This window comes from Dendropsophus ebraccatus, chromosome 4, assembly GCF_027789765.1.
Source record: "Dendropsophus ebraccatus isolate aDenEbr1 chromosome 4, aDenEbr1.pat, whole genome shotgun sequence".
Lineage (NCBI taxonomy): Eukaryota > Metazoa > Chordata > Amphibia > Anura > Hylidae > Dendropsophus > Dendropsophus ebraccatus.
The window spans coordinates 147,519,138-147,544,299 of NC_091457.1; the positions used below are offsets into that span (position 1 = coordinate 147,519,138).

Sequence of the window (25,162 nt, forward strand, 5' to 3'; positions counted from 1 at the left end):
CCACACAGCACACTGTATTCTCTACCTGTAACACCACACAGCACGCTGTATTCTCTACCTGTAACACCACACAGCACGCTGTATTCTCTACCTGTAACACCACACAGCACGCTGTATTCTCTACCTGTAACACCACACAGCACTGTACTCTCTACCTGTAACAGATACACTGTTTATGCCTTGTTTTTTGTCCAGGTGGGATTGGCAGAGACGGCTCTAATCCTCTGTGACGTTTAGCATCATTTAGGGGATTGGGTTATCCAGCCAAGCCTCCTGTGACATCACGCCCTGCCCCCTGTCTGCATCATCAGCCTGTGCTCAGCAAACACACACAATGTGAGACAGAGGCATGGAATCTTTGTCTCCTAAGGTGGGAGAGCAGAAGGAGCAGGAGACAATGTGGATTGGCACAGAGGCCAGTTTTCTTCACTTCCTGGATGTCAATCCGCTACCAGTATGACAGAACCGTACAGATATGGTAATACATTATATAGACACATCTAAATAACTTTTAACATACTTTTAATAAAATTAAAAAAACAAAAAACATAAACCGTTTTCCTTATCTGGAGTTCCCCTTTAAAAAGTGTAAAATAATTTTTTTTTAAAAGTTTAAAAAAACGACATAAAAAAAATAAAATGTATTATATATTGTAGCGTGTGTAATTGTCCAATCTATTAAAATAAAGCAATACTGTTCCCACACAGTGAACCGTGTAAACAAAAAGCTGTAAAAAAGACCGTGATTGATGATTTTTTATTACATTTTATATATATATATATATATAAATATATATATATATATAAATATATATATAAATATATATATATATATATATATATATATATATATATATATATATATAAAAATATTAATAGAAAGTAATCAACACATTCAATATGCACAAATATAATACTAATAAAAAGATCATGGCACAAAAAATCACATCCCATACAGCCCTGTAGGTGAAAAAATAAAATTGTTATTGGAATCACAATAGGAATCTGGAATTTGCGGCATTGTATTTATTTCCCCCCAATTTCACCCCATAAATGATATTTTGGGGGTTTCGACATTAATTTTATGGTAGATTGAAAAGTGCCATTACAAGGTACACCTGCTCCTGAAAAAACACAAGCCCTCACATGGCCCTGTAGATGAAAAAATAGAGTTATAAAAGAGTTATAGCTCTTAGAAGGTGAGGAGGAAAAACCCTTCCTGTCAGTAATACGTATATATACGTTCCATACGTTCCTACTGCACATACCCCATGCAGTAGGAATGTATATATACGTTCCTGACTTCAGGGGCTTACTGATGACACACATCGGTGTGTCCTGGGCTGGAGGTAATGAGAGGCAGCTGCAATTCCGCAGCTGGGTCTCATTAACCTCTTAAACGCCGCAATCTATAGCGATCGCAGCATTTAAGGTACTCAGTGACAGAACAAACGTCTGCCATGCTGTGGGGTCCCGATCGCATGTACCGAAGGGCGGGGGTAAGCTCTTTACCTCCGTCCTGTCAGTTCGGCGATCTGTGCATAGAGTCTGCCCTCAGGCAGGCTATATGCATAGATCGCCGATAACACTGATCTATGCTATGCTATGGCATAGCATAGATCAGTACATGCAATCTAATGATTGCATGTTTTACAGAGAAAAAAAGTGTAAAAAAAAAAAAGTGTAATAAAAAAGTAATAAATAATAACCCTTATAAACCCCCTCCCAATAAAAGTTTAAAATACCCCCTTGCCCCTTATAAAAATAAATAAATAAATAAACATGTTACATATCGTAGCTTGCGGAATTGTCCGATCTATTAAAATATTAGGTTATTGTTCCCACAAGGTGAACGGCGTAAACGGAAAAAAAACAAAAAAACCCCACCAGGATTGCTGATTTTTCTTAATTATATATCAGAAAAAAAAATAATAAAAAAATTTCTATTACACCAATATGATATTATTAAAAACTAGAGATCATGGTTCAAAGAATGACACCCCGACCAGGCCTGTAGGGGGAAAAATAAAAACGGCATCCGGGCATCAAAGGGCTCTGTCTTGAAGGGGTTAAGGTCATTTTGGGCTCTGTCCTTAAGTTTACAAGTACCTTCTATTTCTGTCGCTGTGAGCGGCACGGCCATTTCCCAGCTTTCAATGAAATAATAAAATATTTTGAAGGTTGTCATAAAACACATGTTCCATGTTTAAGGCTTGAAAGGGAATAAAAGACGTCAAACATTTCATTTGGTTTTATTACTGCATCTATACCGGCGCCGTTTCCCATATCACATCCTTCACGTTCTTTCCTTATATGTAAAATATTTTAGACATATAAATTGAGAATCAATATCTCATCAGACAGACAATTTCTTTTTAGTGACAGCAAGACGACAAGTAGGGTCATAGGTCAGACTCTTGTATTGTAGATACCATTGTACCCTGTGCTTTGTGTACATCTAGGCCGTAGGTCACACTGTTAGGCTTTGATGAAAGAACCTGGAAGTCTGGTTTCTGCCTTGGGGATTAAAGGTTCAAAGATCTATGTAAATGTTATAGAAATAAAACTGCGCATAGCAGACAAGGGGAAATGTGTACAAAGGTGGATAATACACCTATATACATTAACTATGCTATCTACCTGGCCAACTAGATTATCAGGGTCTATGCTCATATCCAGTCATAAGTCATATACAATAATTTATATATATATTTATTTTATATAAGTCATATACTTTATTTATGGACTTACTATTTAAAGGGGTACTTTGAAGATTTAATATAATAATAATAATTATTATTATTAATATTATTATTAATATTTTATTCAAAATAACTGGTGTTAGAAAGTTATACAGATTTGGAATTTACTTCTATTTAAAAATCTCAAGTCTTCCTGTACGTATCAGCTGCTGTGTGTCCTGCAGGAAGTGGTGTATTCTTTCCAGTCTGACACAGTGCTCTCTGCTGCCACCTCTGTCCATGTCAGGAACTGTCCAGAGCAGGAGAGGTTTTCTATGAGGATTTGTTACTGCTCTAGACAGTTCCTGACATGGACAGAGGTGCAGCAGCGAGCACTGTGTCAGAATGGAAAGAATACACCACTTCCTGCAGGACATACAGTAGCTCATAGGTACTGGAAGACTTGAGATCTTTAAATAGAAGTAAATTACAAATCTATATAACATTCATATAGAATTGCTTGATTTTATATGAACAAGGTCTTATAGCAATAACTATCCAGGTTTGTGCAAGATGTGACCTCTCATAACACCCTCAGTAATATCCTGTATTAATCAGAAATCCAGTAGTGCATTGTCATTCTCATCCACCATTGTCACCCAGAGCTGCAGCCAGCAGACAACCTGTTGCGTTCTATTGCAGAGTGCTGGGTGACGTGCGGAGGTCATGGGGCAGGGAGGGGGAGGAGGAGCGGACCCGGCCCTATTATGTTGTAGCAGAGTCACCTTGAGTTACCTTGCAGATGTTGTAATCCTGCACCCAATGTTCACAGCATGAAGCGTCAGCCATTAGAGTGTGCTCAGAAGGAATATAATGACATGAAAAATGAAGCCAAAAATGATCAAAAATTATAAGGAATAAACATGACAACATAATATAAAGTGTACCTACCTTTGACCTTACCTTGAGTTTTGATCAGTTGGTGATTTGACCCACATAATAGTTAGAACCGCCAGGGAGAAGCACACAGAAGAGCCCTTCTTCCCCTGTAGACAGTCCCATAGCCTTCACCTAAGCAATACATAGCAATGTAATTTGGATGGGGCCATAAGGAGACCGATGTGACTGCTGAGCCCCCAGCTCATATCTTTGATGGATCTGCTTCTTATTCTTCTATATGTTGAATATGTTGACTGATGGAAATCACCCTTTACACCCTAGAGATAGAGAACCTTAGGCCCTCCCAAAGCTGTGGATATCCAGGCATGATGGGAATTGTAGTTTTGCATCTGCTGGAGGGCCGAAGGTTCCCCATATTAGAGTGAACTGGGTGGAACCAGTGGATTTTAGCCTCCAGATACACATATTGGACATTGCTGATGCCTTTAAAGTGACTGTCCCACCAGGCCCAGGCTGAAGCACTGGAGGCGGCCGACCCACCCTTAGTGGGAGGAAACCCCAGCCCCTCTATGATAGGGTTCCATTGATTCTAATCACGTCATGGAGGGGCTGGAGTTTCTTCCCACTGGGGGTGGGTCGGCCGCCTCCAGTGCTTCAGCCTGGGCCTGGTGGTACAGTCACTTTAAAGGGGTTATCCCCCCTCTTCTCTTGTTTCCAGTTCAGATTTGGTTTGCAATTAAAGGGTTGTTCCTTCCCAATTTTTTTTTTCTTTCAAATCAACTGGTGTCAGAAAGTGCCAGAGATTTGTATTTTACTTTTATTAAAAATTCTCCAGTCTTCCAGTACTTATTAGCTGCTGTATGTCCTGAAGGAAGTGGTGTATTCTTTTTAGCTTGGGAAGCAGAAGAGGTTTTCTATGGGGATTTGCTACTACTCTGGACAGTTCCTGACAAGGACAGAGGTGGCAGCAGAGAGCACTGTGTCAGACTAGAAAGAATACACCACTTCCTGCAGGGACATACAGCAGATGATAAGTACTGGTAGATTGGACATTTTTTAATAGAAGTAAATTACAAATCTCTGGCACTTTCTGGTACCAGTTGATTTGAAAGATTTTTTTTGGTGAACTATCCCTTTAAGTTTCAGTTACTTCAATGGAACTGAGTTTCAAAACCTGCAACCAAACTGGAGACAAGAGTGCTGCTGTTTCTGGCAGAAAGTGGCCATGTTTTTGTAGTGCTGGATAACCCCTTTAAACTATATTGGTATAGCAGCTTCTTGTTTTCAGAATAATGATTTTCCTATCATGAACATACTTTTCACCCATGTGATCTGCACGTTTTACACTTGCTGTTCTGGTAGGGAGTGGTGGGGGAAACTTTGTACAGTATATCATCCTAACACAGAGTGACTCATTGGGAGGCAACACCCTGCAATTCTGCCTCATTTATTGCTGCCAGATACTTAGTGTTTGTCAAACTATTACATCTTTTTATGTATCATTTTGCTATATATATATATATATATATATATATATATATATATACTGCTCAAAAAATAAAGGGAACACAACACAACACAACTCTAAGTAAGTCAAGGAATTGTTTTTGAGTGACCAGAACAATGCCATTAAAATCTATGGAAGAAAAACACCACAGTTTTATGAAGAAAAAAAAATTAAAATAAAAAAATGCCACAGCATCATCATGCTGAGTTTTGAAAAAACGCCACAGAGCCTCAAAAATGCCAGAAAGGAGAGAAAAATGCCACCCCTCTGCTGCGGAATTGTCCGCCGCGGAATGCCGTTAGCCTCCCGCTCATAATGGGAGTCTATGGGAGGCGCGCGCTCATGCTCTATCCGCGCTGAAGAATGAACATGTTCCGCCGCGGAATTCCGCTAGTTTTGCACAGTGGAAACGGGGCCTAAGGCGGATCATAAACTTCCATTGACCACCAGCTAACATCTGGTGTTTTTGCACAAAAAAAAAAAAAAAGCCATGTTTTTTTTCTTGATGTTTTTCCAAGATTATAAGGCAGTATGAGGACCGCCTCATACATCTTTTTCAGGAGTTTTTTTTTTTTAATTCTTGCCCCCCCCCCAAAAAAAAAAAAAAAACAAATGCCAGAGGCCGGATGTTACCTGGAGATCAATGGCAGTGTTTGATCTGCCTTACACACATGGGGCGGGCGGAGAGATATCAAACTGGTGTAAAGTAGAATTGTCTCTGTTGTCCCTAGCAACCAGATTCCACTTTTCATTCCTCACAGACTTTTTGAAAATTAAAGGTGGAATCTGATTGGTTGCTAGGGGCAACTGAGCCAGTTTCACTTTACAACAGTTAGATAAATCTCCCCCTTGGTGTTTTTCTTTCCTCTCTGGCGTTTTTTAGGCTCTTTGGCAGTTTTTCCAAAACACAGCATGCTGAGGGGGTGGCATTTTATTCTCCCATAGACTTCAACAGTATTGTTCTGGCTGTCTCAAAAATGCCATTACTGTGTGTATGGTGTCTTTGTTTTTTTTTTTCCCCCGCCGTTTTTGTCACCTTTTGTGGTCCAGCAGCGAAGGAGAAAAAAAAAGTTCCACACACAAAAACGCCTAAACCACAAGAAAGATCATTCACACAAAGTCAAAAACGCTAGAAAAACAACAAATGTATGGAAAAAAAAAACGCCATGCGCCACATTGACCTTTTTCTGGCTTTTTTGGGGGGGCTGAGAAATACTAGACAAAAAGTGTGTGTGAGCGCACCCTCAGGGGGTTTGAAAGGCTTGGTGCACCCAGTGTCGGACTGGCCCACCAGAGGGCCGGAGGATCTTCCGGTGGGCCCCCAGCTTTCGAACCTGTACTAACACTGACTGACATGTTGTTTCTCACTGGGTTTTCATTGGTAGGTCCTCAGGATAATTTCCTCAGGTGGGCCCCAGATACCCCAGTCCGACACTGGGTGCACCCCAGGAAATGGATTTTGGCGCAATCTACTGGGTGTAAACAATAAAAAATATTGTGGTACATTCAATCATTTAATAGTAATATATGGTCAGGATATGGCGGTATTATTTGTGTCTTGGATATAGTTATTATTGGTCATATTGTCTTTGGTATATTGTGTTCTATTCAGCATGGTGATAATATTCAGTTAAAATTAGCAGATTGCAGAGTTAACGAATAACAAAGATAATGATGCCTCATGCATCAAAAAAGCTAGAATGGGCCCTAATAGTGACCTCACAGGAACAGCCCCATTCAACCAATCACTGACTGAGGCGGGACACTGCGACAGCCACTGATTGGCTGAGCAGGGCACTTCCTGGTCATGACATCACAGGGAATAAGAAAAAGCCAAGAGGACCCAGGGGCTGCCATGACTGCAGCAGCAAAAGTACGACCATAACCATAACCTATTATACATGCAGACAGTAATAAGAATAGATCTTTATTGTCAGACAACTTTATTATTTTAGATTTTTGGATACAATTATTTTATTGTTTATTGCTGAAATGGACTGTCTCCTACCAGATGTCTCCAAAGGATCCAAACACTTAGAGAGGTGAATGATTTTTTCACAAGGCTGAATAAATCGATAACGGATTTATTAACTTTGTCACACTCTAGTTGCTATGGACAACAACTTAAGCCCATAACGTAACCTTTGGGGGCGTGTATATAGAAAAAGTTCCATGTTTTTCCAAGTTTTAATCATTAGTTTAGACCTTTTTACTTTCTGCAATCACAGCACATGAGCATTTACCTCACCAATAAGTTTTGTTTCAGTTGAAAGTTCTGCCCCCTGGTGGTCAGTGGTGGCACTGCAGGATTACTTTTCTATGCTCTTCTTGTACAGTACATTTAGTTTACAAAATAGCTCATATCCTCCGGAAGAATTTTTAAAACCAGACCTTTTTTTTTATTTATATAGGGGGGGGGGGGGCAGTGAATTTTTAATTTTTTTTACCATGAAGGATGTTGTTTTAACCGTGCAAGGTGAAAAAAAAAGGAACACTTCATCGACGGCTGTAAAGTTTTACAGAATGGGAATTACCATTGAACCCAGCATTTTAAAAAGTACCTTATTTGAACCTAGTCATAGGCTGCAGTGGTCACATGTGAAGACAGGTCATTCCCAGAGGTCAGATGGTGCAGAGCTTGCCGAGTGACCAGCGAAGCACTGCCGCAGGAGTACCACAAGAGATCAATATTGGATTTATTTTTATTTTTTTGAAACTTTAAGAGTAAATTTCACAAGGAAGTATTATTTTTGCACCTGTATACGTGTCCTGGCCTGACAGCAGGTGTACAGACCTGAACTTACACTACTATGATCAGTAGTCTGATCGTTTCGGCAATAGCTCTACAATATAGAAAAAAAAGAGAATTTTAAAGGGCACTCACTTTTAGGGTGAGTGCCCTTTAAAATTCTCTATATTGTGAAGACTGGATTATGTCCCTATCCTACAAAGTACACATTTATTTTTTTGTGCAACACTCTATAAGATTATTGGCGGGGCTATTTCTTTACATACGAGTCAGTAGTGCCGACCACTGTACCCACCTATGGACCATTTCGGCACTAGCGCTATTTTAAAAAGTACGATGAATGAACTAACCAGACCTCCGTTTCCGCTGTAACCTCATTGCATGATTTGTGTGGATCAGGACTCGCAATCCTAATGGTCACATATAGTGAGGAAGGTGACTTCACTGCGTTGGAATTTAGGAATGCACATAAGTAGTTCTGTCCGTAGGTCCAGGTCGGCGGCCACAGACAGCAGCACGGACGTGTGAAACAGGCCTTAGGGTTTTGTTTTTTTTCCAGAACTTTGCAGATTATGTGGCAGATTCACAAGTAATCCACAGCAAGCAATTGGGTTTTTGTCTCTGCAAGAAATCTATGACCCATCTGTACCAGAAACTGGCCTGCACTTTAAGCTGCACAGCAGCACACATAAAAAATTCCCCCCTTTCAGGGAAAGTCTATTCCTGCACAGAACACCTGAACTGTGTGGCTGTATACAGCCTCTCTATCCCCTCTCCCATTTATCTCTATGTTCAGTGCAGGAAGCTGAAAGCCTTGTTCAGCCTCCTGTAACAGCCAGGACAAGACTAGGGCTTAGAGAGTAGTAATAAACCACTGGATCCAGAGGATGAAGAATTAACCCATTCTCTATCCTAAATCACCAAGACTGAATATATTAACCCCTTCTCAACCCAAGATCCCCAAGGAGACTACAGAATGTCTATAGAGTCTAAAGTAATAATCACTAATATGGATGGAAAATGGATTGTTAGTGTATTGTAGTTAGAATTAGTTGACGGGTGGCAGTCAATTCATGTTCCTTTGTGTGAATCCACATCTAATAGAACTGATAGAAGGCAGACGGTGGTGGTTTCATTGACATGAATGGGTTTGTTTTTTTTTAGGCCTCTTCCTCCTTTTTCTTGGGTTTTGGAGGTGGAGGAGGTTCTTCATCTTCTTCATCTTCATCATCCTCACCTCCGCCACACAGTCGGTCATAGATTACAACACAGACACCAGTTAGCCACGCTACTACTGTACCAGAGCCGAAGATGACAAAGCCCACTAGCATTAGGAAGATGTAGTCTCTTTCATATAGGTTGGTGAAACACATTAGATTGATATGTTTTTCCGTCTCTTTCAGTGGTTCCCCATGAACCTGTAGAGGGGTCGTACAGGTCATATTTTCCTCATCTGCAAAATACAAAAATACAGAATAGAAAAAGTTTATAGACGTCTTTGTTTATAAGGTAAAAGGAAGATAGCAATGCGGCACAGGTGGTATCACTATTAGGCAAAACGTGTAACGGAGCTTGTTAGCCAACTTAGTAAAACCAGATCGTCGTCTGACCAATGTGCTGCTCTGCTGCAGTTAGGCTTGGATATAGAGATGCACATGGAGATAAAGACAGCGGCACTGACCTCTTCGTGCAATACGGTTGCTTATTGTGTACAATCACCGACAAACATGTGGGAGACAAATTGACAGTAGCAGGGGTGTTCCACAGGCGACAGCCCGTTTCGCGCATCACGCGCTTCTGCTGGCCTAGTGTAATGTCAGCAGAAGCACGCGACGCGCGAAACTGGTTGTCACCTGTGGAACACCCCTGCTACTGTCAATTTGTCTCCCAAATGTTTGTCTTTGTCTCCCACAAGTGCGTCTTTCGTTTATAAGAAAATGTCGAGCGTTTGTAGAAATAGCGCAGACAGTTATAGCCGACACACAGGCACTTCATAGGATTCGTAAAATTTTTATAGTTTATTATTCAATTCAATGTTCTAGAATTTTAGCATTTCTGCTAATTTGGTAACCTGATCAGTAACTACTTAGGAGAATAAATAATATTGCCTAGCAGTTGATCTAGAACCAGGAAGAGTTAAGGCCCTTTAACACGGCCTGACCTAGTGCTGCAAACAAGGGCTGCTCAGCACTCTTTTCTAGAGCTCAGGTTTGTTTGTTTTTTTAAATCAACTGGTTTCAGAAAATTATATAGATTTGTGATTTACTTCTATTCCAAAATCTCAAGTCTTCCAGTACTTACAGCTGCTGTATGTCCTGCAGGAAGTGGTGTATTACTTCCAGTCTGACACAGTACTCTCTGCTGCCATCTCTGTCCATGTCAGGAACTGTCCAGAGCAGGAGAAAATCCCCATAGAAAACCTGCTCTGGACAGAGGACTCTGTAAGACTGGAAAGAATACACCACTTCCTGCAGGACATATAGCAGCTGATAAGTACTGTAAGACTTGAAATGTTTAAATAGAAGTGATTTACAAATCTGTATTACTTCCTTGAACCAGTTGATTTGAAAACATTTTTTTCTCCAGAGAACCCCTTTAACTTTATCATAGTTGTAAGCACATACCCATGTAGGCAGCAGCTGACGATGATTAGAATGCCCTCACAAAAGATCAGTTTTGTTTGTCGGTACATCGCTGTAGCAGAAGGTGGTGATATACACAAGGATGCAGGCGTTTACTAGATCAGGGGTAGGGAACCTTGGCTCTCTAGCTGTTGCAAAACTACAACTCCCATCATGCCTGGACAGCCAAAGGCTGTCCAGGCATGATGGGAATTGTAGTTTTACAACAGCTGGAGAGCCAAGGTTCCCTACCCCTGTCGTAGATGGAAGATGTTTAATACCAGTCTTTTCCCACTGGATTAATAACCTATCCAAATATATATGTGCGTTATCTCTATGTTATACGCTGTTTTCATAACTCATCACTATAAAGGGGCACTCCAGTGAAAATCTTTCTTTCAGATCAACTCGTGTCAGAAAGTTATATAGATTTGTAATTTACTTCTATTAAAAATCTCAAGTCTTCCACTACTTATTAGCTACTATATGTGCTGCAGGAAATGTTGTTTTATTTCCAGTTTCTCAGTGCTCTCTGCTGACCCCTCTGGCCGACCTGTGTCAGACTGAAAAGAAAACACCAAATTCCTGCAGGACATACAGCAGCTGATAAGTACCGAAGCAAACCAGACGCTGCTTAATGCATTTGGGCATCTATGGTATATGACGATCAGACCCCTGCACTGAGGCAGGGGTCTGATCGTATGAATGAGCTGTCAGCTGTTCCTGAAAAAGTTAAAACACACACACACACACACATAAATAAATACACAAATAAAGAAATAAAATAAATTAATAAATTAAATAAATAAAAATAAATTAATATCCACATTCCCCTTCCCCCTTTATAAATGATCCCCTATAAATGAGAAAAATATATTTGGTTTCGCCGTGCCCATAATGACCCCGTCTATTAACCCGTTACATTTATTATCCCGCACGATTAATGCAGCAAAACAAAAATAAATAAAAAAACTAATCAAAATATTACACAAATTTTGGCAAGGATGGTGCTGTTTTCTTCTTCTAATCTTGGATAACCCCTTCAACCCCCTGTAAATGTAGGGATTACACATTTTTCAACACCATTGTAGAGGGGCTGCTGGGCACTGTAAACCCATTTTTCAGTCTTAAAGGGGACAAGGGATAACCAACTGATTGTGGGGTTCCAACCTCTCAGGGCCCCTGTGATCTCGAGGACGGGGACTCCTAACTCCCATCAGAATGGAGCAGTAAATGATACGTGCTCGCACTGCTCTATTTATTCCCTGTGGGAGAACAGCTGGTAACGGACGCGCACTGTACTCAAGACTGCTCCTAAATAAATTCACATAATAATAATCCAGACTCCAGATCAGTTCCCCAGAATATTCAGTCCCTAGATAAAACAGTTAAGGGGTACTCCAGTAAAAATCTTTTTTCTTTCAAATCAACTGGTTTCAGAAAGTTATATAGATTTGTAATTTACTTCTATTAAAAAATCTCAAGTCTTCCCATACTTATTAGCTGCTGTATGTCATGCAGGAATTGTTGTTTCCTGTATGTTTTTCCATAGAAAACCTCTCCTGTTCTGGACAGTTCCTGTCTTGGCCAGAGATGTCAGCAGAGAGCACCGTGTCAGACTGAAAATAAAACAACATTTCCTACAGAACATACAGCAGCTAATAAGTATGGGAAGACTTGAGATTTTTAAATAGAAGTAAGTTACAAATCTATATAACTTTCTGACACCAGTTGATTTAAAAGAAAATGATTTTCATTCAGGCCCCAGACTACTAAATTAATCCAACCCTCAGATTCAGACCGTAAAACAGAAATTATATATATATTATATATATATATATATATACACACAGTGGTGCCTTGGATTACAAGCATAATCTGTTCCGGGGCCATGCTTGTAATCTAGATCCACTCTTAAACCAAAGCAAAATTTTCCCATAAGAAATTATGTAAATAAAGACAATTGGTTCCACACCCCAAAAATAATTATTATTCTGAATAAAACTAATGAAACAAACATTCAGAAACAGCAGAATATGTGATATTATAAGTTACTGTACAGTAATGGAGAGGATGGGAAACAAGGGCGGACAGAGACTGCAGGGAACATGAAGGAATGAGCAGGGCAGATGTGCGCACTGTATAGCAGCACTCTGTCTGGGGAGAGAGGGGTTACAGCTATGGAGAGATTACCTCCACAGTCCTGTCCCCTGATGTAAGCCCCAGCCTGAAGTGGATCTGCTATGATTTGGAAGGTGAGGGAGACTTCCTGGGTCAGTGTACAGTGCTGTAGATCCCGCTATGCAGACCATGCCCCTCCCCCACTCCATCTCCCACCCAGTATAGACACCCCATATTAGATACTTCCTTATTATTGCAGCTTATTAGTTCTGTTCTGTTCTTGGTGCCACAACACAGGGTTCTGGGGCCTGAGGGTCCTTACACACACTGAATAAAAGAGGCTGACTGAGGAAAGAAGAGTGGAAAGTCCATCTACTGTATACCAAGGACTTGGTTTTAAAAGGGGAGAGGATGCAGTTTGCAATCGGGAAGTTAAGGTGATGTCTGATCGGAGGTCACACAACATAGATGTCGTTATGAAATATGTAAAACACCAGAGCAGCAATATAAGAGATTTCACACCAGGAATAGTGGTGGTGAGTGGGCATTATAAGGGGGGGGGGTTGATGAAATTGTAAAAACAAAACAAAAACCTGCAGTTCTGAATCTATTTCTCCTACATTGTTGCCTTTGCAATAAAACAGATATGTCATCTTTATTCTGTAGGTCAGTGCAACTACAGCCATAGGCAGTTTATATACTTTTTGTGCTTTTTTCCTAACTAGAAAAAAACACGGTTTTGAACCGTCATATTCTAATTTCTATAACCTTGTAATTATTTTGTCAGCAGAGACCTATAAGGGCTTATTTTTGGCCTTATAACCTGTACTTTTTATTGGTACCAGACCAATTATTCTATTTTATCTAATAGATGATATCACAAGAAAAAATCCGTAATTTTGCAATTTATTTATTTTAATAATCCAATTCCCCACATGTATTTTTATTTTAGTACCTCTTTGACCCACGCCGATAAATCTCTCACAATCCAGCCAACACCCTGCTCTGCGCTGAAGAGGGGCAACAACACCAAAACAGCTGTCTGCAGATGGGAAATCTTTCCTTTTGGAGAGAGATTGTTTGGCTTAGCAGAAAATCCCCAGTTAATGTTCTAAGACTCCTAGATTGAGTGAGACTTGACTTGAAGGGACATCATTTTTTTTTTTTACATTTTTTAAGTCCCCCTAGGCGACTATAATATGCAATCATCCGATTGCACATAGGGATCAGTGGTAATGGAGATGATCAAATCACCCGTCTAAACAAAGCAAATTGCTTTGTTTGATCGACAAGCAGTTTATTAGCTGCCTGCCTTTTCAACTCTGTGCCGCTCCTCCCTGGGTGCCAGGAAAAGCTGGACTCAGTCCTGGGAAACTGTAAGAAGCTTCCCAGGACTGGATCCAGCATTTCGCACCACCCAGGGAGGAGCGGCAAAGCTGCTTGTCAATCAAACAAAGCGATTTGCTCATTTCAAAATTTTCGAAATGCTATGCTTCTGCATTGATCAGTTACATCGTTGCTTCATTGATTAAGTCTGCCTGAGGCAGACTCAATCAACAGAGCGGCCAGGGCTACCACAGAAGGTAAAAATAAACCAGCCCCAGTCATTGATCCGCCCCAGTCACTAACCTAGGGTTGTGACATTGCAGCTAGCAGCGCGACAAGTCACTGGCTGATGTGAACGGGACCCAGGATCGGTACATCGGAGGCACTAGGAGGGGGGAGTTCAGTTCTTTATTATTTTCCTGCCCCCACCAGCCTGCCTGCAGTTTTTGTCCTTCTGTGGGACTTCTCCTTTAAGAGGTTAATACTCCCTGTTGGGAATACAACTTTTATGTAACAAGACTTGCATACGTTGAGCTCAGCAATATATATAGTCAATAAGCGAAACACTTGCTGTGCATGGATTGTACCTCCCATTCATTCCAGGTCCCCTCTGGATAGGAAATAAGGTGCTGAGAGGGCGAAAAACTTTTTCTTTCAAATCGACTAGTTTCAGAAAGTTATATAGATTTGGAATTTACGTCTATTTAAAAATCTCAAATCTTCCAGTACTTATTAGCTGCTGTATGTCCTACAGGAAATGTTGACTTTTCAGTCTGACACAGTGCTCTCTGCTGCCACCTCTGTCCATGTCAGGAACTGTCCAGAGCAGTAGCAAATCCCCATAGAAAACCTCTTCTGCTCTGGACAGTTCCTGACATGGACAGAGGTGGCAGCAGAGAGCACTGTGTCAAACTGAAAAGAATACACCCCTTCCTGCAGGACAAACAGCAGCTGATAAGTACTGGAAGATTTTTAAATAAAAGTAAATAACAAATCTATATAACTTTAATAAATCAGTTGATCTGAAAGAAATAAAACAAGTCTAAATAAAACAAGTCTAAATAAAACAAGTGCACATGTATCTTTCCTCTGTATTAGTAACTAGACATGTCAGTGATTCCACCTTGTATACAGGCCAGTCATCTGAGCACATAGGTTTGTCCTCATCACACATTAATGTATGGATGGTTAGATCATATGTGTTGTGCTGTCTAGTATTTATTCTTCAGCACTACTTGATCTGCATTGCACAATTGTTTCATGTAGTTGTGTAATCCAATCTATTTCAGAGCTTCATTTACATTACTCCTAGAATCAGTATATTCATACTTAAAGGGGTACTCCGGAGAGAAAACAACTTTTTTTTTCCTGATTAACTGGTGTCGGTAAGTTATATAGTTTTGCAAATTAGAAAAGTACTTATCAGCTGCTTTATGTCCTGCAGGAAGTGGTTTATTCTCTCCAGTCTGACACTGCTCTCTGCTGCCACCTCTGGCCATGTCAGGAACTGTCCAGAACAGTAACAAATCCTCATAGAAAACCTTTCCTGCTGATCTCATACTATTCTAAATACATGTTTTGACTATGATATAGCTCAGATATTTATGATGTAATTCTGAAATGTATTCTCTAAAAATGTAATAAAAAGATTGAAACGGAAAACTTTTCCTGCTCTGGACAGTTCCTGACATGGACAGAGGTGTCAGCAGAGAGCACTGTGTCAAACTGGAAAGACTACACCACTTCCTGTAGGACATACAGCAGCTGATAAGTAGTGGAAGACTTGATTTTTAAATAGAACTTAATTCCAAATCTGTGTAACTTTTTGACACCGGTTCATTTAATAAGATTTTAATTTTATGCCGCAGTACCCCTTTTATCATCACTGCTTGAGAAGTCTGCCAAAAAAATTAAAAACATCACAACCATAGTTTATTTTCTTCCTATGAATAATAAATTAAATGCACCTTTCTGTAAATGTTCCTATAAGCTTCATTAGCCTAAAACAGGGAGTGAATACATTCACAGCATACACTGAGGCTGGGTTCACACTATGTATATTTGAGGCAGTATTTGGTCCTCATGTCAGGTCCTCATAGCAACCAAAACCAGGAGTGGATTGAAAACACAGAAAGGCTCTGTTCACACAATGGTGAAATTGAGTGGATGGCCGCCATATAACGGTAAATAACGGCCATTATTTCAATATAACAGCCGTTGTTTTAAAATAACAGCAAATATTTGCCATTAAATGACGGCCATCCACTCAATTTCAACATTGTGTGAACAGAGCCTTTCTGTGTTTTTAATCCACTCCTGGTTTTGGTTGCTATACAGCCTCAAATATACGTAGTGTGAACATAGCCTAAAGCTGTAGCAAAAGCTACACATACTGTATAACAGTATACAAAAACAGTAAAAAAAAAAAAAAAAAAAGTTAGGTCAAGCTTTCCCTTTAAATCCCATTTACATTGCTGCTAATGTAAATTTGGCAGATTTTCCGGATGAAAATTCAGTGCAGGAAATCTGCAGTGTATATATCACATGTGGACATACCCTAAGAGTTATAATAGTATACTGTGCACCCACTGGTTATCAACAAACATCAATACTCAAAATTATATATATGCACATACCAGGCCTCTGAAGCTTCAGTGACTCGGCTATTGATCTGACCAGTAGATTGGGGATCTAACAGATCAATGCAGTATATATGTACAGCATTGATTTTTTTTTTTTTTTTTTTTTGCAGAAATCAATAGTCCAGGCGATTTTAAGAAACTTTGTAATTGGGTTTATTAGGCAAATATGCCATTATCTGCATTCAAAAAGAGGGGAGGGGGGAGGAGGGAGATTAGTTGCCAGCAGAGAACATAGGGTTACACATTGGGAGCTGTGTGAAAGCAGGTATTTAGAGGTAAGAAAGGTCAGTGCTGACTTTAGAGGAGATAGCCCGGTGATGTAGCTGTAAATTAACTCTTTGTTGTCCTGTTTTGGTGCCTTATCTCCCTCCACCCCTCCATAGACAATCATGAAGACAGGGGGGAGAGCTTCAAACTGCTTTTTTTGGCTAATAAACCCAATTACAAAGTTTCTTAAAATCGCCTGTACTATTGATTTCTGCAAAAAAAAAAAAAAAGTAAACGGCAGTGACACTTTTATGATTGCTCAGGCATGTTTCCTAAGGAGACTAAAAAAAGTCTACTTTAAGAATATTTTAAATAAAAAAAAGTAACAAAACAAACATAAACATACTTGGTATCGCCTCATGTGAAATTGCCCAAAATATTAAATTATCATATGCAAAGGTGGTACCTATACAAACTAAAGGGCAAAAAATGAGCCCTCACATAGATAGGAAAAAAAGATACAGGCGTCAGAATAGGGTAATTTTAACCAGTTTTTTTTTTAGGTTTTAAAAGAAATAAAATAAAAGCTACATAAATTGGATATAGTAGTAATTGCAGGGACCTGAATAATATAGATAACCACACAGTGAGCATAAAAACACCCCCAGCAATGGAAAAAAAAAAGGTGTCATTACAAAGTACAATTGGACTGACGGTCTGGACTGCCAACCTGTAAAAGAGTTAGTGTACGTCTGACAGATGTCTACACATGTTTTAAAGAGGTTATCCAGGATTGGAAAAATATAGCTACTTTTTTGCAGAAACAGCACCACCCCTGTCCTCAGGTTGTTTGCGGTATTACAATTCAGCTCAACGCACTTCAATGGAACACAAGAGTGGTGCTGTTTCTGGAAGAAAGTGGCCTGTTATTCTGAGTCAGTGTTCACAGATGCAGTAACGCAATGAATATGCATCAGTTAATTGCACTAATTGATCATTTTATTGCAGTGCTGCATCATTTCATTGTGTTATTGAATCACTTCTTATTTAAAGGGGTTGTTTGCCATTTTATTCCCAAAATCAACTGGTGCCCGAAAGTGCTAGAGATTTGTAATTTATTTCTATTTAAAAATTTCTAGTCTTCCACTACTTATCAGCAGCTGTACTGTATGTCCTGCAGGAAGTGATGCATTCTTTCCAGTCTGACACAGTGCTCTCTGCTGCCACCTCTGTCCATGTCAAGAACTGTCCAGAGCAGCAGCAAATCCCAATAGAAAACCTCTTTTGCTCTCCATACTGGAAAGAATACAGCACTTCCTGCAGGACATACAGCAGCTGATAAGGATTGGAAGATGTCAGTTTTTTTTTTTTATAGAAGTAAATTACATATCTCTGGCACTTTCTGGCCACAGTTGATTTAAAAGAAGATGAGATGAGAACTTTTAGCAGCAGAGTGGATGCGAGTTGCTATGGAAATAATCCACAACATATCAATTGTTGTGTTAGATCCACTGAGCATTTATTGTGCATTTTGAATTTATTTTTTTTTTGAATTTTTTAAAATTGATGTGTTTTTTTTTTAAATTGAATTGAATTTAATGGGGAGATGAAATCTGCAATAAATCTGGGAACATTTCCAGGATAACTTGTCATTTATTCATGTACATTTCTGCTCACTCTGAGCTAAATAGTCAAGTGGGAGGTGCTACTCAGCAACTGACAACTTTCTCTATATTCATTATATTAGGGGTAGGGAACCTTGGCTCTCCAGCTACGGCTGTCCAGGCATGATGGGAGTTGTAGTGATGAAACAGCTGGAGAGCCAAGGTTCCCTACCCCTGATATAGTGCATATAGAGAAAGCTGTCAATTACTGAGTAGCACCACCCACTTGACTATTTAACTCAGAGTGAGCAGAAATGTACATAAATTAGTGACAAAATTTCCCAAAATTTTCCCCACAAAACTATATATCAATCTGCTCAGCTCCTCCAGCTCTATAACATGCCGCATTTGGCGTGTCAGATTCCCTTTAAGGCTGGAATCACATATGCAGTTACTGGTGCAGTTTTTTGGATTGTGGAATCAAACAAATGGGAAAATATAGAAGAAGGATGTCTACCTTTCTCTCCTGCCAGATTCACTGTTGGTTTTACCTATATCAAAGAGGTTATCCCAAATCAGACAAACATAGGTACTTTCTTTCAAACACAGCAGCACCCCTCCAGCTATGTGTGGTAATACAATTCAACACTGTTCTATGAAAAATGACCTGCAATACCACACACAAACTGTGGAGATGAGGGGGCGCTGGTTCTGAAAGAGATTAACTATGCTTTTCTTATCATGGATATCCCCTTTAAATGCGATGCGACCAATAACTACTATTGTTATCTTAAAAACCACAATATTTTTGCATTAAACCTGCGAGCGTCCCTGTTGTGGGTTTGTAGCTTGCATTACACATAACATAATAAAAAAACACTCAAAAAAATTGTCATCTATCGCCAACACCCACACGGACTGCAGTGAGATGGACATTTCCCTGCCGCCCGTCCCCTATATATCAGTATACACCAAAAGACATGAAGAATTATAAGTTTATCAGCTTACCCCATCATACTGGTAACCAGCTCCTCCTGGAACAATGATAAGAGATACAAAAGGCAGGGTGCTGCATACATTTAGGAGCCAGTTATCCTATATCAGTGTCACCTGGAGCAGGATCAGCTGACTCCATCTCCTCAGGTAACCCTTTCTTCACCACCGTCTGCGCCGCTGTACTAGGCTATAAGTTATACAGTGAATTTGAGACGACCACCCAAATTTCTCTATGGGGGGGGGGGATTCCTCTCAAAAAAGATATATATATAATGTATGGTGTAAATGAAGATCTGTCCCAGGACTATGGTCAGTGGTCTTCTTCTTTTGGAAAGGTTTCACTGTATCTGCATATAACTGTGCTGTGCTAGAATAGATTTTTGGAACAAATATACATAGGAAGAAAATGGCACGTTATTAACCGTATTTTCTGGTGTATAAGACGACTGGGCGTATAAGACGACCCCTGACTTTTAATCAGATTGTCAGGGATTTGCCTTATACGCCAGAAAATGCGGTCAGGCAGGGGTTAACTGCAGCTAAACTAATGAAAAAAAACAAACAGTTAACTCACTCGGGCCCGTTTCCGGCCTCCGCGCGTCTTCTCCTCCGCTCCCATTGCTGGCGCAGCCAGTGTGACGTACACTGACTGCGGCGGGGATGCCCGAAGCTCTCCCGAGCAGCCGAGTGTCTAATTGGAGACGCTCGGCTGCTCGGGAGAGCTTCGGAAGAATGACAGAGGCTTCGGGTACTTCCGGAGCCTCCTGAAGCCTCTGTCATTCTTTCCGAAGCTCTCCCAAGCAGCGGGCATCCCCGGCGCAGTCAGTGTACATCACACTGGCTCCGCCAGCAATGGGGGCGGAGGCGAAGATGCGCGGAGGTCGGGAACAGGCTTGCGTGAGTTAACTGTTTTTTTTTTTTTTTTTTTTAAATGTAATTTTTTATTAGAATTTTCCAATATAAACATACAGAAACAAAAAGAGAATCCCAGAGTAGTAATGCAGCTTAACACATACAGTAGAAATCCAGCTCCCACAAGGAGGGCATAATTCACATGTCTAAACCAGCTCAGAAGCTGTATGTGGCATAGTAATAGGCATATAATAATCGCCAAATCAACGAATAGACAACAACATACAACCAGACAAAACAGAACATATAGCAAGACCGAATAGTAACATACAAACCAAACAGGGGGGGGGGACAAAGGGTAAAACAGAAAGGGAAACTTAATGAGGCGGCAGAACCCGACAAGTTATGTTCGAGCTGGGGGGTAGTGTTCATCCCAGGGAGCCCATATCTGATCAAATGACTCCATCTTGTTATTCAGTGAGGCAGTAAGGCGCTCCAAGGACCTTAAGGCCCTATTCCACGGGTCGTTTAGAGGAGCAATATCGTTCGTATTCGTCCGATAACGGCCGCTACGAACGATATTCGTCCCGTGGAATAGAGTGCAACGATCAGCCGACATCGTTCATGTCGGCTGATCGTTGCAGTCGCGTGTTTTTCAACATGTTGAAAAACAAGCGACTGATATAGCAGCGATCTGCTGCCGTCGTTCCGTTGAATAGGACCGTCGGCAGCAGATGCTGCTATATCCTATGGGCTGCCCGGACGATCAGCGATCCCCCGGGCAGCCCCCCCAGCAGCTCCCCGCCGCCCCTCCCGCACTCACCTGCTCCCTGACGCCGCGTTGAATAGCGGCGGCAGCGAGCGGGGAACGAGGAGCAAACGAGCGCTAATATCGCTCGTTTGCTCCTACAAACGACTCGTGGAATAGGGGCATTAGTTCTTTCACTCTAGCAATTAGGCCGGAGAGGGGAGGAGAGGAAGTCTGCTTCCAGGATCTAGCAATTAAGAACTTGGCTGCAGTCAGTATCACCATAAGCAGCTTTGAGGCTGTTTTCCTCAACTGTTTGGGGGTCAGATTCAGTAAGCAGATTACCGGGTCCATACTAACAGAGTAGTCAAGAATCCTAGTGGCAAGGTGGCAAACCTCTCTCCAGAAACCAGTGATCAGTGAACATTCCCAAAATATATGGAACAAGGTCCCTGTAGCGCCACGGCACCTCCAGCACAAGGGGGAAATAGAGCTATTCAGCCTATGGAGGAGCTCAGGGGTATGGTACCAGTGCATCATGACTTTATAGTGTGTCTCCTTATAAGTAGTACATATGGAAGAGGTAGCCGCCCTGTCCCAGATAATGCTCCAACACTCAGGAGAAATCACTCTACCCAAAGCAGCCTCCCACTTATCCATGTACCTATGCCGTATGGGGGTATCAGTGACAGGCGAATTAAGGATGTTATAGATAGCTGAGATTAGACCAGCAGTGGAAGTGCCCATTCGCACCAGTTGTTCGAACACCGTCGGTTTAGCAACCGTAAGCGTGCCCAAGCGGTGGAGCATAAATTGGCGGACACTTGTATAAAAGGATCTGTCCCCTTCCAAAAGCCCCCTCCTATCTGTTTTTTTTTTTTAAATGGTCGCCCCATACAGTGGTGATGCAGCCATTCTTGAGCCCCCCCTCCCACCGTATGGGGCGACCATACCCAATGTATAAGACGACCCCGGTCTTCTGACAACATTTTTGAGGGTTAAAAAGTTGTCTTATACGCCGGAAAATATGGTAATATAATACCCCATTGGGCAGTGTCGGACTGAACCATCAGAGAACTGGTGGGCCCCCAGCTTTAAAACCTGCACTGACACTGACTGACATGTCATTTCTTATTGGTGGGCCCCCAGGATCATTTCCTCTGGAGGGCCCCAGATACCCCAGTCATTGGGTTTGGGCCTGCTGTGCAACCTGAGGCCTGATTCACATGTTCTGTGCACAAACCGTATTTATGTCTGGTCCGTAGCACATAATCCGTAGATACTGTTTGGGCATGGGATGTGTAAATCAGGCATAACCGGTTTCACCAAACAATTATCATCCGTATTTGGTGTAATAGCTCCTGTTAAATCATCCGACATGCACAGTGTTGGCTGATCCTTGTCTTTTAACATGTTGAAAAAGTTTCAACGATAACGACGACTGTCTGGTGGCCGTTGCTCCGTGCAGTAGGAGCGGTGGCAGCAGACCGTCGTTAACGTTGAAACTTTTTCAACATGTTAAAAGACAAGGATCAGCCAACACTGTGCATGTCGGATGATTTAACAGGAGCTATTACACCAAACAAATACGGACGATAATTGTTTGGTGAAATAGGGCTATAAGTTTGGCTCTAAGCCAAACCGGTTATGCCTGATTTACACATCCCATGCCCAAACAGTATCTACGGATTATGCGCTACGGACCAGACGGAGCTATCTTCTATGGGCTCCCTGCGCCCCCCTCACTCTTACCCGCTCACTGTCGGGTGGGGAGTGGGGAATCAGGAGTAAGCGAACGCTGACCTGACAGGTTGACACTTGCTGGCCCCTGATGATCGGCCCGTGTAATACGGGTCTTAGGGATGAAGTCTAAATAACCTCTGGGTTTTTACTTTTTATTCCCCCTCAAGGATGTGATGTGGCAGCTGGACTTCTTCTGAGTGTACCACATCCCTAGCCTGAAAGGGCTTTCCGTGATTATGATCCATTCACGGAAGATGTGCTACAGACCAACCGCGCGGCCGAGTCAGTACAGTAGCGCGAAGATTTGAACTGATTTAGAGCTCCCATCATCAAAATGAGTAATGATGCCGGGAGCTCTGCATTCTGTTTCGTAGCACATCATTCATCTTCATGGATTGCCCCCTAAGAGTGGTTCCAGAATAAGTAGAGGCTTGCCAAATGGGTCAGACAGCCCTGGTGCCAAAGACTGATGACACAGGCAGAGGACAGGTACTGGTATCTCTGATCTCAGAAACAAGAAGAAGAGAGGACTAGTGGGAGTCTGGAAGGAGACGAATGGAAGAGGCAAACTCTCTGTGCCCCTCTGGTTGGTTTGCTGTACTTTTCGGTCCGGTGTAGCAGGCCAGATTAACCCCTTCCAGATTATACCTGGGTATACTCTGGCCTAGGCCATTTTATACCCCGGGGTATAAAATAGCCTAGGCCAGAGTATACCCCGGGGTATAAAATAGACTAGGCCAAACTATACCGCTCCAGGCCAGAATATACCCCGGGGTATAAAATGGCCTAGGCCAGAATATACCCCGGGGTATAAAATGGCCTAGGCCAGAGTATACCCATCCAGGACAGAATATATCCATCTAATGTCGAATCAGGCCACAGTATACCCCGGGGGATAAACTATATACCTGGGGGTGTAAAACAGCCTAGGTCATGCTATATCCCTCCGAGCCATAATGTTACCACTTCACTGGTTTTCTCACCCCTGGCCCAGGCGACAGTATACACCAGGGCATATATTTTCATACTCAGGGGTGTAATATAGCCTAGGCCATACTATAAACCTGGGGACAGATTTTTAAAAAAAATGTCTTTTATCATACTCGGACACACAGCTGCTTCCTCTGGTTGGGATATACAGTACAGTGCTTACATTGAACTGACAGTAGATGGCGCTGTCCCATTACTGCATCATCTGCACTATTTAAGCAGGAGGAGGTTTTTATGGGCTGTGCAAAATTTTACGGTTGTTGCGCAAAAATCATCATTAGACGCAAGTGCCTTGATACATTTAATTAAAATTTATTGCACAATTTATGTGTTTTTAGCAGTCCGTTTTTTTTTCATCCCTTTTTGCAACAAAAAAAATGGATTGAAAAACTGATCAAAACGCATCTCTTTTTAGTGTACACAAAAATGCAGTCAACCACAGTATTTGTGTACACTAAAAAAAATGATGCATTTTTATCTGTTTTTTTTATTATGGAATGGTGCCTCCATTTTGATCAGTTTTTCCATTAGGGTAGCTTCACACGTACTGGATCCGCAGCGGATTTCAGGCTGCGAGTTTGCCGCTGCGGATTCTGAACTGTGAAGCTGAATCGGTCCCATACACGCTGCGTGTATGGGACCCGGCCCCTTTAATTCCCCCGCCGCCCGCCCGCAGCCCTCAGCCCCCTCGCTCCCCATCAGCCAATCAGTGCTGCCTGATTGGCTGATGGGGAGGCGGAAGCCTCGCACACAGCCGCGGCGGCAAGCAAGTTATGTATGCTCGGGGCCGGGGCTGAGGGCAGGCGGCGGCAGGGGGGTTAAAGGGGCCGGGTCCCATACATGGGACCCATTCAGCCTGACAGTACAGGATCTGCAGCGGATTTCGCTGCACACTCGCAGCGTGAAATACGCTGCCGATTCGGTACGTGTGTAGCTACCCTAGTGGAAAAACTGATCAAAATGGAGGCACACTAACGCTTCCTTTTTTTCCTCATCCATTTTGCAAAAAACGAATGGGAAAAAAATGGACTGCAATAACACAGTGTGAACCCGGTCTAAAACAGCTTCGCTACAAAGCTATGCTAGGGTAGGATTTTGTGCAAAAAAATGAAAATTTGCACCTGACAAATCTAATGAAAACTAGTTAATAGAACACCCCTCTCCCCCTTGCATACATTGAAAAAAGAGGCAGGCATTGAAAACTGATGTAAAATAGCGCAAAACCCCTAATACGTCTTGGACAGGTGTTTATGAAGTGCAAAAAATCTCCTTATTAGCAAAAAAAAACAAAACATAATGATAAATCTCCCCTATGGGTGGGATTTATCAAACATGGTGTAAAGTGAAACTGGCTCAGTTGCCCCTAGCAACCAATCAGATTCCACCTTTCATTTTCCAAAGGATCTGTGAGAAATGAAAGGTGGAATCCGATTGGTTGTCGGGGGCGACTGAGCCAGTGTCACTTTACACCATGT

The 25,162-nt window shown here is 41.6% G+C and overlaps 1 protein-coding gene across 1 annotated transcript in view; it reads right to left on the reverse strand.

Annotated features, from left to right (window-relative positions):
- Window positions 1-8,997: 8,997 nt before the first annotated feature.
- LRRC52 (leucine rich repeat containing 52) overlaps window positions 8,998-25,162 on the reverse strand; it is a 51,030-nt gene continuing 34,865 nt past the window's right edge. The window contains exon 2 of the mRNA XM_069967955.1: window positions 8,998-9,290. Within this exon, the coding sequence (XP_069824056.1) occupies window positions 8,998-9,290 (293 nt within the window). The remainder of the gene's footprint in view (window positions 9,291-25,162) is intronic.